The sequence below is a fragment of the Pelophylax lessonae genome (genome assembly GCF_965119305.1).
Source record: "Pelophylax lessonae genome assembly, chromosome: 2".
In the NCBI taxonomy this organism is placed as follows: domain Eukaryota; kingdom Metazoa; phylum Chordata; class Amphibia; order Anura; family Ranidae; genus Pelophylax; species Pelophylax lessonae.
The window spans coordinates 120,320,800-120,339,822 of record NC_138769.1 but is presented as its reverse complement, the minus strand read 5'-3'; the positions used below and the strand labels follow the sequence as shown (position 1 = coordinate 120,339,822).

Sequence of the window (19,023 nt, the reverse complement as noted above, 5' to 3'; positions counted from 1 at the left end):
AGAAGACATTCCGTGCTTTTGGCCTGTGGGTGGAGAGATAATGGGCGTTACATTCATGGTGCTGGCATGCGATAGGCTGAGGGATACGGCTTTAGAAATTACTTGTGCCTGGTGCAAACAAATTAATGGGGTGACAAAAGATTAGGTGCCAGGAGGCAATTTCTAGTTGCAATTGCAACCTGGCGTATGGGATTTGTCGAGCCCTGCATTAGCTGTCTAAGGGGATAAATTATAGAACTGGGAATAATATTGATGGAAAGAGGAAGAGATGCCCTGCGCGTTAAAAACCTTCCCGGTATCAGGGCGACTGATAAATGGAATGGGGTGACAAGGGGGTCTCGAATGCAAAGTTCTCCACACTTATTAGCCAGGAATTAATAGCGATTACAGGCTTTGTCACGCGCTATAAGGGAGTGAGAGACTAACAGTTGGATCAGGTCATGCCAGGAATTGGATAAGGTAACGTAGACTGAAAGTTCCAAATTCTGCTTATGGCAGGTTTCAAGATCGGTTATAGTAATGAGTAAATGATCAATTTTTACTGCTCTAATCTTTTTCAGACAGGAACCATCTTGGATTAGGACACTACATTTTTAAGCTTCCCGTAGCGTGAGAGGGGAGGTAGTATCCGAAGCATGGTCGGAAACAAAGTTCCAGATGGTCTTGGGCACTTCTGTCTCACAGAGGCAATCCTTAAGAAAGTTGTCATTTAGATGCCGGAATGTTCCATGTTGAGGGGTAGGAGGTCACGCTACTGTCATGTGTACTGGCGCATGGTCAGACCAGAGAAGATGACCCATGAAGGCCTGAAGCGAGGAATCCGATAAGGATTGAGATATTATAAAGTAGTCCAATCTACTGTAGGTATTGTGAGCTACCGAATAATAGCTGTAGTCCCTCTCCATGGGTAGTTGGATGCGTCAGACATCTACCAATTGGGTGGAATGCAGGAGAGTTGTAATGTGTGCAATTGTGGAGGTGGAAACTGAGGACTTAGCAGAGGAGGTGTCCGCGGATGGTGAAAGGGCAACGTTGATATCACCGCCTATGATGAAACCGGGACCACCGAAAGAAGTTATTCTTGTGAGAATCATGTAGAGAAGCCAAACCTGGTCCTGGTTAGGAGCGTAAACATTGGTCACTGTAAAAAAATAAAAATAAATAATAATTCTGGAATTTCAGTTTTAGAAAGATGTATCGACAACCATAATCTTTGAGAGAATCGAGAACCTCAGGGTGGAAGGACTTATGGAAGGCAATAAAAACCCCCTTAGATTTAGACTGTGGGTTGGAACTGTGAAACCAAGTGGTGTCATAGCGGTTATGCAGAACTAGTATGGAGTCTGTGCGAAAATGCGTTTCCTGTAGGAGTAAAATGCTAGGAGGAGTCTTATGAAAATGATGTAGGATTTGGCTCAGTTTCTCTGAAGTATTAATATCTCGACCGTTATTAGTAGCTAAACTTACTGGACATCTGACTTCCATGGTAGGTTAAAAAAGATCACAGGAGGGGAGGAAGAGGAAGCATACAAATTTGAACCTCTCTCTAGCCCATAGATCCCATTAGGACAAGGATAGGAAAGGGCGCAACAAGGAGGGAGCAAGGAGATATGAAGTAGAAAAAGAATAGACAAAAAGATGAGGAAAAAGGAAAAAAGAGAAACGCCATTCCTGACGCCAAACCCTCAGGAGGATGGAAAAATAATGCACGTCATAAGAGGGCCAAAGGAGACAGGAACAGAAAATACATTGGCCACTAGTGGCTCCAAAACACAGAAAATTAATAAAAATGCATAACCAAAAGCATAGAAATTGTCTAATCAAAAAACGGTGTATTCGTTGGCACTGAACGGCCTAGGTGGGGAACGAGTGAGACACATTGGGTAACACCCAGCCCTCACAATCCACAGGACAGAAAAAAAAAAAGAAATAGTATCAGGAAAGGGTATTTAAAGAAACCCATGCATAACTAGGCATTAGGGAAGAATATAGACATGGGGAAACAAGCACATCCTAAAGCACATAATGTCAGTGAATAATGCATGCATCAGAAAAATTACCAAGATGTAGGTATAATGCAAAAAAAAAAAAAGGGAAAAAAAGGTCACTAAAACATAGTAACTGAGTCTATAAAAAAGCCTGTAAAATTGATCAGAAATATCAGTCAGTGCGACTTTTCTGATTGACAGGCAAAATTAAGAGGAAAAAAAAAGTAAAAAATCTGAAGAGGAACAATGACGCATTGACTTAGGAGTCAGGTGGAACAAACTTCAGAGGCAGGGTGTGACGAACCTCGAAAAAGAACAAGGAAATTTCTGTAATGGGAAAGCAAATGAAAGATCCCCCAGGGAGTAGATCAATATTTTGGGGTCTTTTGTGAAGAGTACCTTGGTCTCTTCTTATGGCCTTGCTTATGCCACTGTGAAGCAAAGGGCAGACCTGGTGTGGTTGGAGAAAAGGGCCAATCTGGCAAGAAAACCTGAGGGATCTCCAACGTGCTGAGGAAGGTTGGGAAATCTCCAAGCTTGGGAAACAACGCCATCTTGCCCTAATGATGGACTGATTAGGGCTGGAAGGGAAAACGCCACTGGTATTTAATTCTGCGCTCTTTCAAAAGCTGTGTCAGAGGCTTCAATGCTCTCCGCATAGCCAGGGTCTGGTGGGAGAGGTCTGGGAAGAGCATTACAGGAGTATCCTGGTCCTGCCACCGTTTCTATACCCTGGGAGATAAACCCTCCACCCTTTTGGCAAGAAAGTTTAACCCTCGTCCATATAATCCTGTGCTTCCTTGCTTGCGTCTTCGTTCAGGTAAACTGTCCCAAAATCCTGACCTAATTGTGCGTGAATTTCATGCTTTCTACTATAACCTATATGCTTTTCCAGGACCGCTACGCTCCACATAAAGACCATGTGGCATTCCTTGACACAGAATTCATAGAGGGGGAGGTGAGAGCGCCCATTAAATCCTTGAATCCCTCCAGGGCACCTGGCCCGGATGGGTTCACGGGTCATTCTTACAAAAAATATATCGACCTACGATCGCCCGATTTCCCTTATTAACGTGGACTTTAAGTTGATGACCAAAATATTGGCCACCCGACTGCACTCCTTCCTGGCCAGGTATATACACCCGGACCAGGTAGGTTTCGTGTCTCAGGAACAGGCCCCCGACCAAACCCGTCGTTTAATCGATATTATAGCTCCACTCTGACTGGGATGGGGGGGGGGGGGGCCTCCGCAAGGGCATGCTCTTGTCGCTAGATTTATGCAAAGCTTTTGACTCCCTTTCATGGGAGTACATGTTTTTCATACTGCAAAGCTATGGTTTTGGGCCCCTGCTTTCTGACAGTATTGACTGCCTTTTATGCCACACCCACTGCTCAGGTGGTAGTCAAGGGTTTTTGATCCTCCAGACTGAATGTTTGGAGAGGCACGAGGCAGGGTTGCCCTCTTTCTGGCTTAATATTTATATTGGCCCTCGAACCTCTAGACATTAAACTTCGGCAACACCCAGACATTAAGGGAATCCATTGTGGGGGGGTGGAACACAATTGTGCCATGTTAGGAGATGATATCATTAGGAGGATATCGTCTGCAATCACGACCTTGCCGAATCTTTACTGCATCCTCAAGGATTTCACACTTAAATCGGGTCTCTGGGTCAATCATTCCAAATCTGAAGCGCTAAATCTGAATCTGGGCACTGCCACTCTAAGGCTCTTACAGAGCAATTTTTTTTTTTCAAATGGCGGAGCAGGGCTCTCCCTTACCTGGGAATTTATTTAACTCCAACGATAGACACACTATACCAAGCCAATTATACTCCTTTGTTTAGAACTATGCTACAGGACATTCAGAGGTGGTAAAGGAATCCTCTTCCTGGTTTGGCAGACTACACGTTAAAAATTAATCTGTTGCAGAGATTGCTTTACTTGTTCCGAACCCTTCCTATTGCAGTCAGGCTGTCTGACTTGCGGGCCTTTCAATCTAAACTGTTACGCTTTATGTGGGGGAAAAAGAGACCAAGGGTGAACAGGAGCACGTTGTTCACGCCTAAATTTAGAGGTGGCCTGGGAGCACCCGATTTGGTGAAATATTATTATGCAGCACAACTAGCCCAATTGATTTGTTTCCATTTTTCTCATTGGTCCACGTGGATGCACATTGAGTCGGCACCGAACCAGTCTACGCCCATTAGCCATCTGATTTGGCTTAAGCAGGATAGGCCGCCTATGCTGTGCCCCACCACTTCCTTTTCCCTGAGTCTATGGGATAGGCTAACAAAAATCCAGGGCTTCAAATCACCCCATACCCCTTTGGCTCCTATAACGGGTAATCCTGCTTTCGCCCCTGGTCTCCTGGTCTCCAACCCAATAATTTTGCTTGGTGGACTAATAAAGGACTTCATATTGCTGATTGCTGTGACAACAGGGGCATCATGCCTAAGGCTTGTTTGCAGGAAAAATACCATCTTCCTAACTCTGAATTGTATCGCTATGTACAGCGTACGCATTATCTACAATCTTTACAAGCAGTCTCTGATCTTGCCACGTCTACTCCCATGGAATTTCTATGCAGATCCTTTGACAAACACACAGGGCATATGTCGGAAAAATATGGTATACTCCCCTCCTCTTCGACCAAATTGTTCTATATGCGGAAGTGGGAACATGACCTCCTTTCCGATCATGATCTTGAGGATTGGTATCAGATGGCCCAGTGTGCTTCCAGGTCATAAAGTAATACATCATTGATCAAAGCCAACTATAAGGTTTTGGTGAGATGATATATGGTGCCAACGAGAATAGCAGCTTATGTTCAGGGGGCTCCAGCTACTTGTTTTCGGGGTTGTGGCATGCAGGGCACAATGTTGCATACGTGGTGGTCTTGCCCCAAGGTTAAGAGATTCTGGATCCGGGTTTATAATTTTATTTATTCCCTCGCACAAGTCAACCTACCTAAATCCCCTGAATAACCCTTACTAGGGCATTCTTCGGTGAAGGTCCCGCTTAGGGCCAGGATCATGGTAGGGTTTATATTCACAGCGGCTAGGCTACCCGTGGCTAGGTCTTGGAGGTCCCCGACCATCCCGTTTGAGCTCGTAACATAAACTTACCTGGATTATGATTAACGAACGCCTCTCGGCTACTCTCTTGACAAAACATGGGAACCTTGGCTCCAATATCTGTCTGCTTCATTGTAGTCTAGATGTGTCTGAGCCCCCTTAACATAGCAAGGCTTGAATAGAGGTGCTCACTCCTGGACTTCTATCTTTTCTGTCTCTACTTCTCTCTCTCTGCTCTGCTGTGTCTTCTCTCTCTTACTTTCCTTTTTGTTATGACTTTGTGATTTAGCCATATTGGGGTCAGGGGTCGTTGACCCCACGGTAGCTCTGGCTGTGGTGTTCACCCTTCTGCCCTGTGACCCTGAAGGGATTGAGCTCGGGTGGGGGGGCGACACACACCTTTCTGAGGTGCCTGGGCGTAGATCGCCATGTTAGTGACTGGGCGCTCTGAGCTTTGTGGGGAACTATGGGTGGGGTTTGGTTTTCATGATTAATCTTCTGAAACTGATTCTGATGTGTACTCCTTTACATGATTTTCCTCTCCTGAGTTCCATGTCCTACATATTCTTTTTTGTGAATAATATTGTTGTACTGTTTGACTCCTTCTGTTTCATTTGTTCATGTTTGATTTGCTTTGCAAACAAAAATTCAATAAAAATTATTGGAAATGAAAAGTATGGTATCCTGAGTGTTAGCTGCACGCACGATGTCCTCCCTAATTCTGTAGAAATGGATTCTGCAGAGGGTGTCGCGTACAAAAGAAGGATCAGGATTTCTCAGGCCTGAGGTGCGTTGGACCCGGTCCAGTTCAATTGGGTCATCTTTGGGTTTTTGCAACAGTTGATTAAAGATTGCAGTCACTGCCATAGGCAGGTCTTTCCCTTACACAGATTGAGGCAGTCCATGGATTCTTATGTGATTCCAACGGTTCCTATTTTCTATGACGTCTTGTTGGTATGAGAGCTGCTGCAGAATGACAATGTGGGTGTTAAGGATTTCTTCATGAGACTGTAGGGCATTACATAGGCCATCTGTAGTGTTTTCTATGTCCTCAAAGCAAACCCCTTTGTCTTTTTTAAGGTCCGATATCTCCTGCCTATAGGTTTTCTCCATTCTCTTCACATAATGCTCAAAGTCATTTTTGGTGGGCAGGGATCTAATGTAGCTGTGAAGTGACTTGAGTTGGGATTCCATGTCCCATCCATCCCCTGAGCCCAGTGAGGCATGTGAGTGGCTTCTGGCGCATCTAGAGGGTCTTTCAGGCCCCTCTGGAGATGTTCTCTGGGTGCGAGAGCTCACCTGGAGGTCTAATGTAGGCTCAGAGCAGGCCGGGGAGGAAGACGCTGGCGCCGTCTTGGATCCTTGCTGTCGCTGAGCTGAGGCAGACAATCGGGTGAAGAAATGTCCGAGATCGCCACCGGAACGGCCACCACCTGTCCCTTTAGGGTCCTTGAGTTGATTCCTCCCCATTTGAGCTATTCGGGTGTGTTTTTAAATGTAGCAGAGCCCTGTGGAAGCTGTGAGGACCGGGAGCTGCAAGGAAGCACATCTTACAGCTCCATGCGTCAAGCCACACCCCCCCCCCCTTGTTATTTTAGATATGTTGAAGAAAGTGTGAAAAAGGCTAAGTTGATCTTTTGCACCATGTTACCCCCATAATTAGGTGTAACATGTTGAAGATTCCTCACACCCCCAACCCAATCCCCCTTACTGCGTTTGAAGGTTCTTCTTCCCTGCAGCTGCTGTCACTTTTAATTTTGCGCGACTCCATAGCCGACGGCCACATCATTCATTCACAGAAATCTGTGAATGAAGGAACTACACGTTCCACCTTCCACCACGGCAGATGGGCTTGTAGTCCTCAATGGACTGGAAGTGCGGTATTTGGCGCATTGATTTTTCTTCCAGCTTTGTAACTAAAAGCCTATACAGAGGTAGGGGCAGAGAGCTGGAGAAGTGTTTGCAGTACCCTGACTTTGCATCTACATTACACTGATTGTGGACTCAATACTCTGCAGGCTCCTTTAAAAAAAAGAATAATAATAAATGCACATTTTATTTTTTCCTGCAAAACTATGTGCATTTATTTTATTTATTTTTTTAAGGTGGACTTCGCCTTTAATCCTTCTTGTGCATACAGATTTATCCTGAAAAACCATGAACAATGTTCACAAGTCAGGAAACCATAGAAATCAACATTGACTGACCAGACTGCAATAAACTGAAATCTGATCAAATAGCTTCCGGTTCTAGTTTTTTTGCATACACTGATAGCAGGGCCGGAGTGGGACTCATTTTCAGCCCTGGAGTTTCATGCCTTAGACTGGCCCACTTTAGTTCACGACTCACTATATTAAAATAATGTAATTAAAACCTCTGAATATAAGTTTGCAATGGCGCACTGTTCTCTACAGCCTTGTAATTCATTCAGTGAGAGAGAGAAGGAGTGAAATTAAGAGGGAAGGAGAGGCTGGGAGCGAGAGAGAGAGAGAGGTGGACTGAAAGAGGGAAGGAGAGAGAGAGGTGGACAGAAAGAGGGAAGGAGAGAGAGAGGTGGACAGAAAGAGGGAAGGAGAGAGAGAGAGAGGTGGAAAGAAAGAGGGAAGGAGAGAGAGAGAGAAAGAGAAGGTGGGGTGGAAAGAAAGAGGGAAGTACTGACCCCCCTACATTGACACCTAAACTGACCCCCCTACACTGACCCCCCCCCCCTTCACTGAACCCTTACACTTACCCCCCCCCCCCTACATTGCCCCTTTCACTAACACCTACACTGACCCCCCCCCCCCATTGAATTGACACCTACACTGACCCCTTCACTGACACCTACACTGATCTCCCTACACTGACCCCCTCCACTGACCCTCCCCACATTGACACCTACACTGACCCATTCACTGACACCTACACTGCCCCCCCCCCCCTTATTGCAGCAGTGGCATCTGTAAACCTCTAGCTGCTGCCTCTGCAGCTTAAACGGCGGGAGTGATAGGGAGCTGTAAAATGAGGCTCAGCAGCATGTTTTATTGCTCACCAACCGCAAGTGTAAATGAGCCCCTGCTCTTTTACAGATGCGCAAGGCTGCCATTTATTCCTTTTGGCACTACCGCGCATCTGAAAATGGAGCACATTTTTTGGTGCGGGAAATTACATGGTAATTTTGCACCATGCAATTTCCCTGCGGCTGCGTTTTCATAAAGGTGCAGGGACCTTTTTCTTGTGTTTCCTGTAGGTACAGTAGCCCATTTAAATGAATCGGCTGCTGTGCCTGCGCAAATGTGAGTCACAGAAAACGCATTAGTGTGAACCTGATATAATAGTCACCTAAAAGGAAAATACATACAGCAAGGTGCCTCCAACAGATTTTACTTAATAGCACAAAGTCACTTTACCCAATTAAATACAATTATATATATATATATATATATATATATATATATATATAAAAAAATATATATATAACACTTCAAACAAATAAAAGTGATTTCTCTATCGCTCATTGACAGACGTAGTCCTCGGTGATACAGCACCTTCGGGTTATGTTGCCTCCACAGGAGTAGGACTAGACAGGAAATAAAATGCTCTGGCCACACCCTAGGGGCAGTCCCAGAGGGTATATCCTCTCTCTCTCTGCCTCAGCAAATCAGTTTTTTTCTGTCTAGTCAGGAGTAAGGACCTAGATACCTTGCTGGGATCTTCGGTCCTGGCAGGATTTTTTTCTTAGAAAATAATTTTTTAAGACAGCTTTTTTTCTCCAGTGTTCCTGTGAGATCTTCAAGCAAGAAAGCTGAACTGGGCGACGGGCTGGATGTTGAGATCCAGTGGTCACCCCAGTTCAGCCTACGAGGGCATGCAGGCCATAGCTCCGCGCTGGGTCGGCCGCGACATAGTCCCACTGGACGGGGACTGACCCTGCGAGTTAAACGTCTCGCTGAAACGCCAAAGACCATGAGTCACGGCGCCCGTATTGGTCGACAGCCCTCCTACCTCGGTGGAGAGGGGTACTGTCAGGAGTTGGCGCCCGCCTGGTTCCGGTATGGTGAGTAGTATGTTCCCCCTTTCCCCCTGACGGGTCTTGTGGTGAACGCGGGCCCCTCTCTGTAATGGTAAGGATGGGTTCCCCTCTATCCTACAACATGTCACAGATCCCCCTAATTGAGTGTGATTTTTGTGTACAAGAAGCCAGGAGGCTTGGTTTGGGAGCTGACAATCTAATTGTAAAGATGTGTAAATGATTGTAGTCAGTGGCAGTACTAGAACTTTACTGTGATAGTATAAGGTATCCTACCGGTCAGTAGCCACAGGGCGATGTCTATACATGTATACTGCATTCCAGATCATTCCTCCAGCTAAGCAGCGGTCCGCATACGGCCCGCTAGGGTCCGGTACCTCCGACCACGCTGACCACCATGAGGGTGAAGGGTTGTGAGGCCGAGATCCTTCTGCAGACATGCCGCTATTCTGTGCAGGCCGCCGCCATTGTCTGGTAGATCGCACGAGGCCGCCATTTTGGTGTAGCCTCGTGTCTCAAGCATGGGGGCGGCCATGTTTGAGGTGACTCAAACACCTCATGGAGCCAGGGGGAGGAGCCGGCAGGCGTGTTAAGGGGCGGAGCCGCCTCTTTTACCCAGGAAATAGGGCCAAAGACTTCCTGTCTGTAACAAGACAAGCACTGAGCAAGCTGATGAAAACTTCTGTGCATCAGGGATGAGCCTTGGGGTCTGTCTCTCTCTCTGTGGGGTCCAAAAAGGCAGGTAACACTGAGGGGCGCTGTTGCGACTGGGGGACACAAAAAAAAAAAAAAGTTTTTTTTACTTTGTCATTTTTTGTCGCTGGCAAGTGTCTTGTATAATCATTGACCCTGCCGCATAGGTATCCCCACCTGATCCCCTCAAGGTGGCCGCAGGACCCTCCAGTACCCCACTTGTGTTTTAATGCATTATCGGCAATTTTGGAGTCTTTGGTATCCCGGGTGGAGGTGGCCTGTCAGGGACGGGGGTCAAGTAGCGACCCCCGCCTACCCCTATTGTTTATCAGATACTTCAGATACGGATTCGGAACTGGTCAATGCAGTTGCAGGTCCCTCTTAGGGGGCTGTTGTCTCAGGTAATATCTCCTCAGCAGTGAGGAGCACGTTTCTGCCTCCGCCATAGCACAAGAGTGGTGGATGCACTAGTTGTGTCCGTCCGGGAAACCTTTAGTCTTGAGGTTACACCGGCAGAGGTAGCTGAGACTGAGATTCCTTTTTGGTACTTGTTAGCCTACCAAAAGGGCGAAGGATTTTCCTTTACCCAAATGGGGTCGTTTTGAAACGAACCCCTGTTATTTCCAAACGCATGGCTAGGTGCTATCCGTTTGAGGAATTCCTCTTTATAGGATAGACGGTACCACCTGCTGTCTTGCCACAGACTGTTAGGATAAAAAGACCTCGTAACTAACGAGGACCTTCCTTTTCTGCTCATATAGAGTTGTTCGTTCCGCGAGGGCGGGCGATAAGGCGAAACCCTCCAAAGCCCCTTTAGAGGGGTTTCAAAGGGCGCTGGTCGGGTAAACAAAGAGTCCGGCTCAGCCAAGCCTGAAGAATATAGCCTGATGCGCCCCTACCCATCTCTGGGGTGGGGGGGGGATGTCTTCACCAGTTTCTGGAGGACACAGGATCGAGTTTCGATCACTTCCACCGGTGCGATTCTGCCCTTCTAACATTGAACGGTTTCAGGGGTTCTATTCGAACCTATTCACAATGCCCAGGAAAGAGGGCAAGGTGCGTCCAAATCTGGACTTGGGAAGAAATAGAGTCCATCCGTACAGTGGTGGCCTCCCTGCATAAAAGAGATTTCCTGGCGTCCATAGACATATAGGATGCCTATCTTTATATCCCCATCATCGCAGGACATCAGCGTTTTTTTCGCTTTCCCAAAGATCATCCCTGGTTCCCACCAGGAGACTGAACTATCTGGGCCTAAGGTTGGATACATCCTGGGCAAGAGAGTTTCTCCTTGCTGGGAAACTCCAGAAGGTTCAACGATTCGGATGTTGCTGTCCGTCAATTGGCTGGGACTGATGGTGGCCTTCTTAGAGGCAGTACCGTATACCCAGTCTCATACCCGAATTCTCCTGAAGGAGATTCTTTTTTAATGGAATCAGAATTCCGATTCCCTGGACAATCGGATCCGGTTGAGCGAGCGGACCAGGAAGTCTCCGATGCTCAACCAGGGGAAGTCATTTCTTCCGATAGTATCCAGATTACCAATAAGGGTATCGGAATTGAGAGCGATCAGATTTTGTCTGATTTACTGGATCGAGCAGCTCTAGAGCAGCCCGATTCGGATCCAATTGCATATGGCCTCTTCATCCAGAGGTTTTTTCCCTAGCTGTCCCTTCATTGGGACATCCCGGATGTGGATCTGTTGGCACCTTGGCCTAACAGGAAGGTGCGGAGGTTTGTAGCTCGCGCCACGATCCTCTAGCGGACGCAGCAGAAACGCTGATCGCCCCGTGGGGGCAGTATCAGCTACGGCATGCCTTCCATCCTCTCAAGTTGCTGCGGGAACTTCTTCGCAGGATAGAGGTGGAGGGAATTCCAGTTATTCTGGAAATTCTGGATTGACCTCGTCAAGCCTGGTACGCCGACTTGGCGAGGCTAGTCGCGGACGCTCCTTGGAGACTTCCTCTCAGGGAGGATTTGCAGTCTCAGAGACCGATCTTCCATCTTGCTTTACAGTCGCTGGCTTAATGGCCTGGCCATTGAGACCCAGGTACTGAAGGACAAGGGAGTGTCAGCTTCAGTTATTCCTACCTCCAGTTAAAGCAAGGAAAGCGACTTCCAGCACATGGAAGTCTTATATTGCATGGTGTGAATCTATTGGATTTTCCCCACATACCTATTCGGTGACCCGAATTTTGGTCTGTCTGCAACAAGGGGTTGAGCAGAAACTATCCTTGAGCACGATCAAGGGTCAGGTTTTCGGCGTTAGCAATCTTCTTTCAAGAAACCTTTGGCTAATCATTCCTTGGTGCGGAATTTCATCCAGGGGGTGCGACATCTGGCTCCGCCAGTGCGCGCACCCTTACCGCCTGGTATCTTAATTTAGTGTGGTCGGTTCTTCAGAAACTTCTCTTTGAAGATATTAGGGAGATTCCCTTGCTTACATTCCCAGAAGGTAGCCTTCTTGGTGGCCATTACTTCTCTACGCAGGGTGTCAGAACTGGCCGCATTATCCTGTCGTTCCCCAGATCTGGTGGTTCATAGGGATAAGGTGGTTCTTCTTCCGAATCCATCCTTCCTTCCTAAAGTGGTTTTCGTAAGATGGACTCACTTTTTGTGATCACGGATAGCCCTTGAAGGGGGTTGTCTGTGTCTGCCGCGACCATATCTACATGGATCAGTCAGACGGTGGTACAGGCTTATTCTATTAAGGGTCGGAATCCTCCGTTCCCTGTTAGGGCGCACTTCACTCGAGCGCTCAGTACTTCCTGGGCCTTTCGCCATCAGGCGTCAGTGGTCCAGGTATGTAAAGCGGCCACCTGGTCGTCGGTACATACCTTTACAAAATTTTATAAAATTGATGTGATGGCATCGGCGGATGCCTCATTTGGCCGCAAGGTTTTGCAGGCCGCAATTTGAGGAGACCGGTGGTCTACCTCGGGGGTTTTTTTCTGTTTGAAATTTTTTTTGTTGAGTCTCATCATTAAGGATGAGCATTGTAAACTTCTAGTTGGCACCGGTTGGGCCTTCTAGATTTGGATTTGATTTCCATTTTCCCACCCCTCATTTGTGATACTGCTCTGGGACTTCCCGAAGGTGCTGTATCACCGAGGACTACGTCTGTCAATGAGCGATAGAGAAAAATGGATTTTTGTAAAATCTTACCGTAAAATCCTTTTCTCTTAGCTCATTGACAGACGTAGTACCCGCCCCTCTGTTTTTTTGAGTTGGGTTGGGTTAAATTCTCTAAAGACTGCTTTTATGACATAACTGATTTGCTGAGGCAGAGAGAGAGAGAGGATATACCCTCTGGGACTGCCCCTAGGGTGTGGCCAGAGCATTTTATTTCCTGCCTAGTCCTACTCCTGTGGAGGCAACATAACCCGAAGGTGCTGTATCACCGAGGACTACGTCTGTCAATGAGCTAAGAGAAAAGGATTTTACGGTAAGATTTTACAAAAATCCATTTTTTGTGCTTAGTGCTACTATAATTTGATCACTCAAAGTTCAGTGCAAAAAAAATTGTCCAATATTTTCCCAGTGAAGTATTCGCGACCATGCAGGGGAACAGTGGTGGTGAGTATCTCCTATTCACCCGTGCAGTATTATCTGGAGTGTGCGCTTACCAGAGGGATATGATCCCTGTTACCTTATGGCAACCAGGATCCTGAACGCTTTTTAGCTAATATTTAGCTGTTGAATGGTCCTCTCGTCCACTTTTCCTCTGTTTGGGATCACCTATATGTCTCAGGGTAAGTAATAGGAGAGAGACAAGGGACTTCTCATGGTGTAGTCTGTTCAATAATCGTATCCTTTATTACGGGTTCATTAAAACTCATACAAAATATAAAATCAATTAATGCCTATGTAGCATTATGCTGAATAGCTGTATATACTAATTACCGGATCACGGAGAATAGCAAGCCCTCAGGTGCAAATCACGTCTCTCCTTCCCGGCTACTAGTCCAGCATCCGGCGTGCGTTCCAGCTAAACACTGCAGTGAGGCGGATCCTGGTTGCCATAAGGTAACAGGGATCATATCCCTCTGGTAAGCACACACCCCAGATAATACTGCACGGGTGAATAGGAGATACTCACCACCACTGTTCCCCTGCATGGTCGCGAATACTTCACTGGGAGAATATTGGACAATTTTTTTTGCACTGAACTTTGAGTGATCAAATTCTAGTAGCACTGAGCACAAAAGCACTTTTATTTGTTTGAAGTGTTATATATATATAATTGTATTTAATTGGGTATTTCATGAGCACTAAGCACTTTAATTGATTGCAGTGTTATATACACACAGTTATATTCTTTTGGATACGGATGTTTACATGAATGTCACAGAGCACGTCATGTATATTTTATTCATTTTTGACATTTATGCACTGTAATAATTATTTATAAGGATTGGCATTATTTAAAAGTCCATGTCACTATAGTATAATTCATACATTTCAGCACAATTCTGGAAGACAACATATGCGCTGCCTAATTGAAGCATAGCTTCTTAGTAGAAGTTCTTCCTGTAATACTTCAGTGTTCTTGTGTTTAATCTGGGCATCTTCTGTCTGCTTCTGTCCCCGTCTGTCAGCCCGCCCACCACCTGAATTGCTTTACTATTCTTAGCTCTGCGTGCCAGGGATGTAGTCCCGACATTTTCTTCATCTTCTGCCGGCCTCTATCCCCGCCCACTGGCCCCCCCACCACGTACAGCACTTCCCTAGACCATTAACTACAGGTTTGATTGGAGGTGGGCGGGGACAGAAGATGCAGAAAATGCCGGGACTCAACCTGGGCACAGAACTAAGAATTCTAAAGAAATGCAGGTGGTGGGCGGGCTTACGGTTGGGGACAGAAGCAGACAGAAGATGCTGCTGTCATGCTGAGACTAAACCGAGCCCTAAGCACTTCACCTCCGCTGCGCCCCCCCCCCCTTTACTACAATAAATTGTTCCACCCCTTGTACCGGCCCTGCACTGGACCAGCCCACCGGGAATTCTCTCGATGCTCCCGATTAGCCAATCCAGGCCTGACTGATAGCCCCTTATGCTGCTTTATTGTATAAATCTGAGAATGTTATTTTGTCATTCATATTTTAAATAGTGCTTAGGCTGTGTGATGTGTTTCATAAACTTTTCAGACTTTGTTTTTTTTTTTTTCCCTTAATATGCTAAAACATTAAAAGCTAAATGTAGATTCCCAAGTTACAACACTGTACAAAGTACCATTGTTTACAATATTTTTTTTTTCCCTGCAGGGGACCGTGATGGAATAATCGGCAGGAACAACAGCAACAATTATGATCTTAATCGTAATTTCCCAGACCAGTTTTTCCAGATCATGGACCCTCCACAACGGGAGACACTGGCTGTAATGGGTTGGTTAAAGAATTACCCATTTGTTCTGTCTGCTAATCTCCATGGAGGTACTGTATGTTTCGGTCTATTACAACTAGTTCTAATAGCTATTTCTACACTCTTTAAGAGCCGGTTCACATATATGCGATGCGATGACACACATCGCATGTGATTCAGAGCGCACTGCTCTGCAAATCACATGCGATGCAAATTCAGCCATACGGATTGTATGGCTGAATTTGCATCGCATTCGGACACAACTCGCTCAGGACCCTTTTTTGGGTTTGCACCAGAATTGGATCGCATGGGGGTTCACACCTATGCGATTTGATTCATGTCCAAACTGACAGCTCGCTCTGCAATATGCAAACTGATCTGGGGGTGTCGTTAACTTTGTATTGACACCCCCAGCAAGTCGCATATGGCAGTGTGAACTGCCTGCGAGTTGAATGCAATGCGGAAATCAGCATAGACTGTTAGAAGTGACTAATGCAGATTTCAGAGGAATGTGAGGGCAGATATAAATTACACTAGGTGTTTTGGATCAAGGCAAGTACACACTATGGAAGGATATGCTTTGTTCATTTTTCATTACAGAGGTTTAAAACCAATTTAATTATTTATCTTTAGAAGTTTCAAAACTCCATGTCTTGAAAGCAGTTCCTGCAAATATTATTCATTTCATGCATTTTCTTGTGAACTTCAAATAACCTTGTTATAAATGCTTTTTCTGTGTTTAAAGCATTTGCTGTAGTCAGCCAAAATATTCAGATCTTTTGCTTTGCAACATCCTAGAATCCCCCTTAACATCTTTACATTGTACATCTCAAGGAAGATCATTAAAATGATGATCATGTACTGGAGCTCCCACCAAGTCAGTTCAGAACAATGCTGCATCTCCCTGAATTTAAATGTTTGGCTACTACATTTATTTCCAATATAAATGCGATATCAACAGCCAATAAAGGGAGCACCATATTTGGAATAGATGGTTTGTTACTCCGGGTTTAGCTCCAACTTCATTAATTCTGAATAGATTGTCCTAAAAGAAGGGGAGACTGACTGGTGTGTCCTATATTGGAGGGTACATAGGTATTAATGATTATCAGCCAGTTATCATATTGCCTATGGCTGTATGAAATATTTGTGGGATTTAGAAGGCAAGGCACTGAGTGTGTGTTTTTGTTTTGGTGTTTAGTATATTTATTTTGGATTCTCTCTTTGTTTTTGTATAAGAGTGAGACCCCGTTCTCATTAGGTCGCTCCGACTTAGGGGGCGACCTGTGAAGTCGCGTGCATCGTGACTTCGGCGCGACTTGCACGGACTTCACATAATGGAAGTCAATGCAAGTCGCCTCCAGGTCGCCCCGAAGTAGTACAGGACCCTTTTTCTAAGTCGGAACGACTTGTGTCGCTCCTATTAGAACGGCTCCTGTACTACACAGTGGTAGCGACGGTGCACGACTTGTCAGGCTGACCAAGTCGCCTGACAAGTCGTACCAGTGTGAATGGAGTCTGATTTAAGAAGGTATTTGGATTCATCATTTCTAGAAGGCTTATAATTATATTGACATTTAATTGTAACTGAGAGATTGGATTGTATGATTGTTGGTATTGTCAAAGTCTAAAAACCAATAAAAAATTATTGCAAAAAAAAAAGGAGCACCATGCAGATTCTAGATGTGGTCCCATGGAGGAGATCTCAGTGGTTGATCATACATTTTAAAGAGTTTTTCAGGATAATGGAAAAACTCACCCCTGCTTCTTACCCTTACCAACTGTAGTGTGGAAAGAATCCCCTGAATTTCCACTTTCCTGCTTGGAACTGGAAGACAAATTCAAGTGAAGCCCGGAGTTGTGCTATTCCAAAATTAGGAACTCCAATCATTGACAGCCATGTCCTTCAACTGCACTACTAACACAAATGGGAGAATGGGACCAACAGACAATTTTTCCTTTAAACACTTGGTTAAATTAGGCCCAATAATTTGCTGTGAGTGCCATTATATCTCTGTACCTGACTTTAATCCTTTTAGTGGCTCAAGTATTCCATAATGTTTCAGAAGGTGTAGCTTTTCTTTGAAAATCTCCTATAATATTTGTTATAAATCCAGTTATGCCAAATGTAATTTCTGTATATGCATGCATTTTCTAATTGTGGACTTGTGTCTGCAGGTTCCCTTGTGGTTAATTATCCATTTGATGATGACGAGAAAGGCTTGTCTATGTACAGTAAATCCCCAGATGATGCGGTGTTCCAACAACTGGCACTATCCTATTCCAAGGTGAGCTTAGAGAGACAAAGCCCTGTGTGAGCCCCTAGCAGCTGCTATGCTGCTGTGTCTGCTGAATATATGCTAGATATATTGATATATGTGAGCCCAGGCGATAAACATGGTGAACAATATCATTTTCTTTTATGGTTTCAGCCTGCCTTTCCTTTAATTTTTTTATTTTAACATACAAAATTAAGATTTTATATATATTTTGTTATTACTTGTAGAATATTATAATTTATTGTGATTAAACATTTAATATAGTGTTTCCATCTTTCCAGTCTGAAGGCAGGGATTGCTAAAAAGAATTTCTCTATCGTCCGTTGACAGACGCAGCCTCCATCTTCGTTAGCTGAAGGGGTTATGCTGCCCCCTGCAGGAGTAGTCTAGGCAGGAAAAATTTAAATGTACATGCCCACGGGCCATCCCCACAGTCATAACCCACACACCCTCTGCTCAGCAAACCAGTTTTGTTTCTGCCTAGAGAAGGAGTAGGACCTAGGTTTCCTGCTGGGAATTCGGTCTCAGTTTTTTATTCTTTTCAGAATATTTTGTTTTATTTCTCTTTACTCACTTTGCTAGCTAGTGTTCAGGGGGATCCTCCTGGTGATCTGCAAGCAATGCCGGCTGGGGCTTCGCACTGGATAATCTAGATCCTTATGGTCCCCCCACCCTGGCCTATGAGTGTGAGCAGGTTAGGCCTCTCCACGACGGTGCCCCTTTTCGGATGGGGACGAGCCTGCGAGCGGTCGCCTCGCCGGGACGCAACAACCTGCAACACCCTGAGCCGCAGCGTACCCCTTAGCTGGCAGCACCCCCACTTCGGGTGGGAGGAGGTCTGCCCGGGGCGGAGCCCACCCGGTCCATGGTATAGTGAGTAAATGTGACCCCCCCTTGCCCCTGCTGGCCTTGGGGGGGATGTGGGCCCTCTCCTGGGGATAAAAGGACCTGTACATCCTAAAAGATCCCCCTGGCCTGTCAGGTACCCGGCCTCTGTGCCCCGTCTCCCGCCCCCGCCGGGGGCTATGTAACTGGGGCGCCTGATGTTCTGAGGGGGGTGGCAATAGTATCTGGTTGCTTGCTGGGTCTTGTAGATCCTTGAGGCCTTCATTTGGGGGGTCTCTGGCGGCATGGCACGCTGTGTGTGCCACCATCTTAAGTGTGGGCAATGTGTAGATTTTTCCCATTGACTTGTATGGGGCAGCCATTTTCCCTGAGCTTCCTATTAAAATGCATTGGCAACCACTTTTGTGTAGATCTATGTACTGCATTAGCAGCGTGACCTTTTACATCCAGGGTGAGGTCACTTCATATGATTCTTCTTCCTGCTGCAGGCCATTCAGGAGGGTTTTCTCTGGTGGTGGTACAGTATTGGGGTCTTTGCGGGCATATCCCTACACACTGTGCTGTTAGTGCATAATTGAGGGGGACACTGCAGACCACAGCGATCTGCAGTGGAAACCTCGATCGGCGCTTCTCAAAGTGACAGTACTCCGTTTTTCTGTAACTTTGAATATGGAGTCCCAGGCTGTAATTTCACCCTCAGACCTATTCTGTGCGACTACCAGGCAGTCCGGATCACAGTCGCTGGCCGCGATTTGAGCCGCTCTGGAAAG

General features: G+C 45.9%; 2 protein-coding genes across 2 annotated transcripts in view; one reads left to right on the top strand and one right to left on the bottom strand.

The window, feature by feature from the left end:
- TMIGD1 (transmembrane and immunoglobulin domain containing 1) overlaps positions 1 to 19,023 on the bottom strand; it is a 532,600-nt gene that overhangs the window by 267,994 nt on the left and 245,583 nt on the right. The window lies entirely within an intron of this gene.
- The window catches only part of CPD (carboxypeptidase D), a 239,753-nt gene that overhangs the window by 134,855 nt on the left and 85,875 nt on the right, over positions 1 to 19,023 (top strand). The window contains exons 7-8 of the mRNA XM_082244945.1: positions 15,032 to 15,199; positions 17,307 to 17,416. Coding sequence (XP_082101071.1) covers positions 15,032 to 15,199; positions 17,307 to 17,416 — 278 coding nt within the window. The remainder of the gene's footprint in view (positions 1 to 15,031; positions 15,200 to 17,306; positions 17,417 to 19,023) is intronic.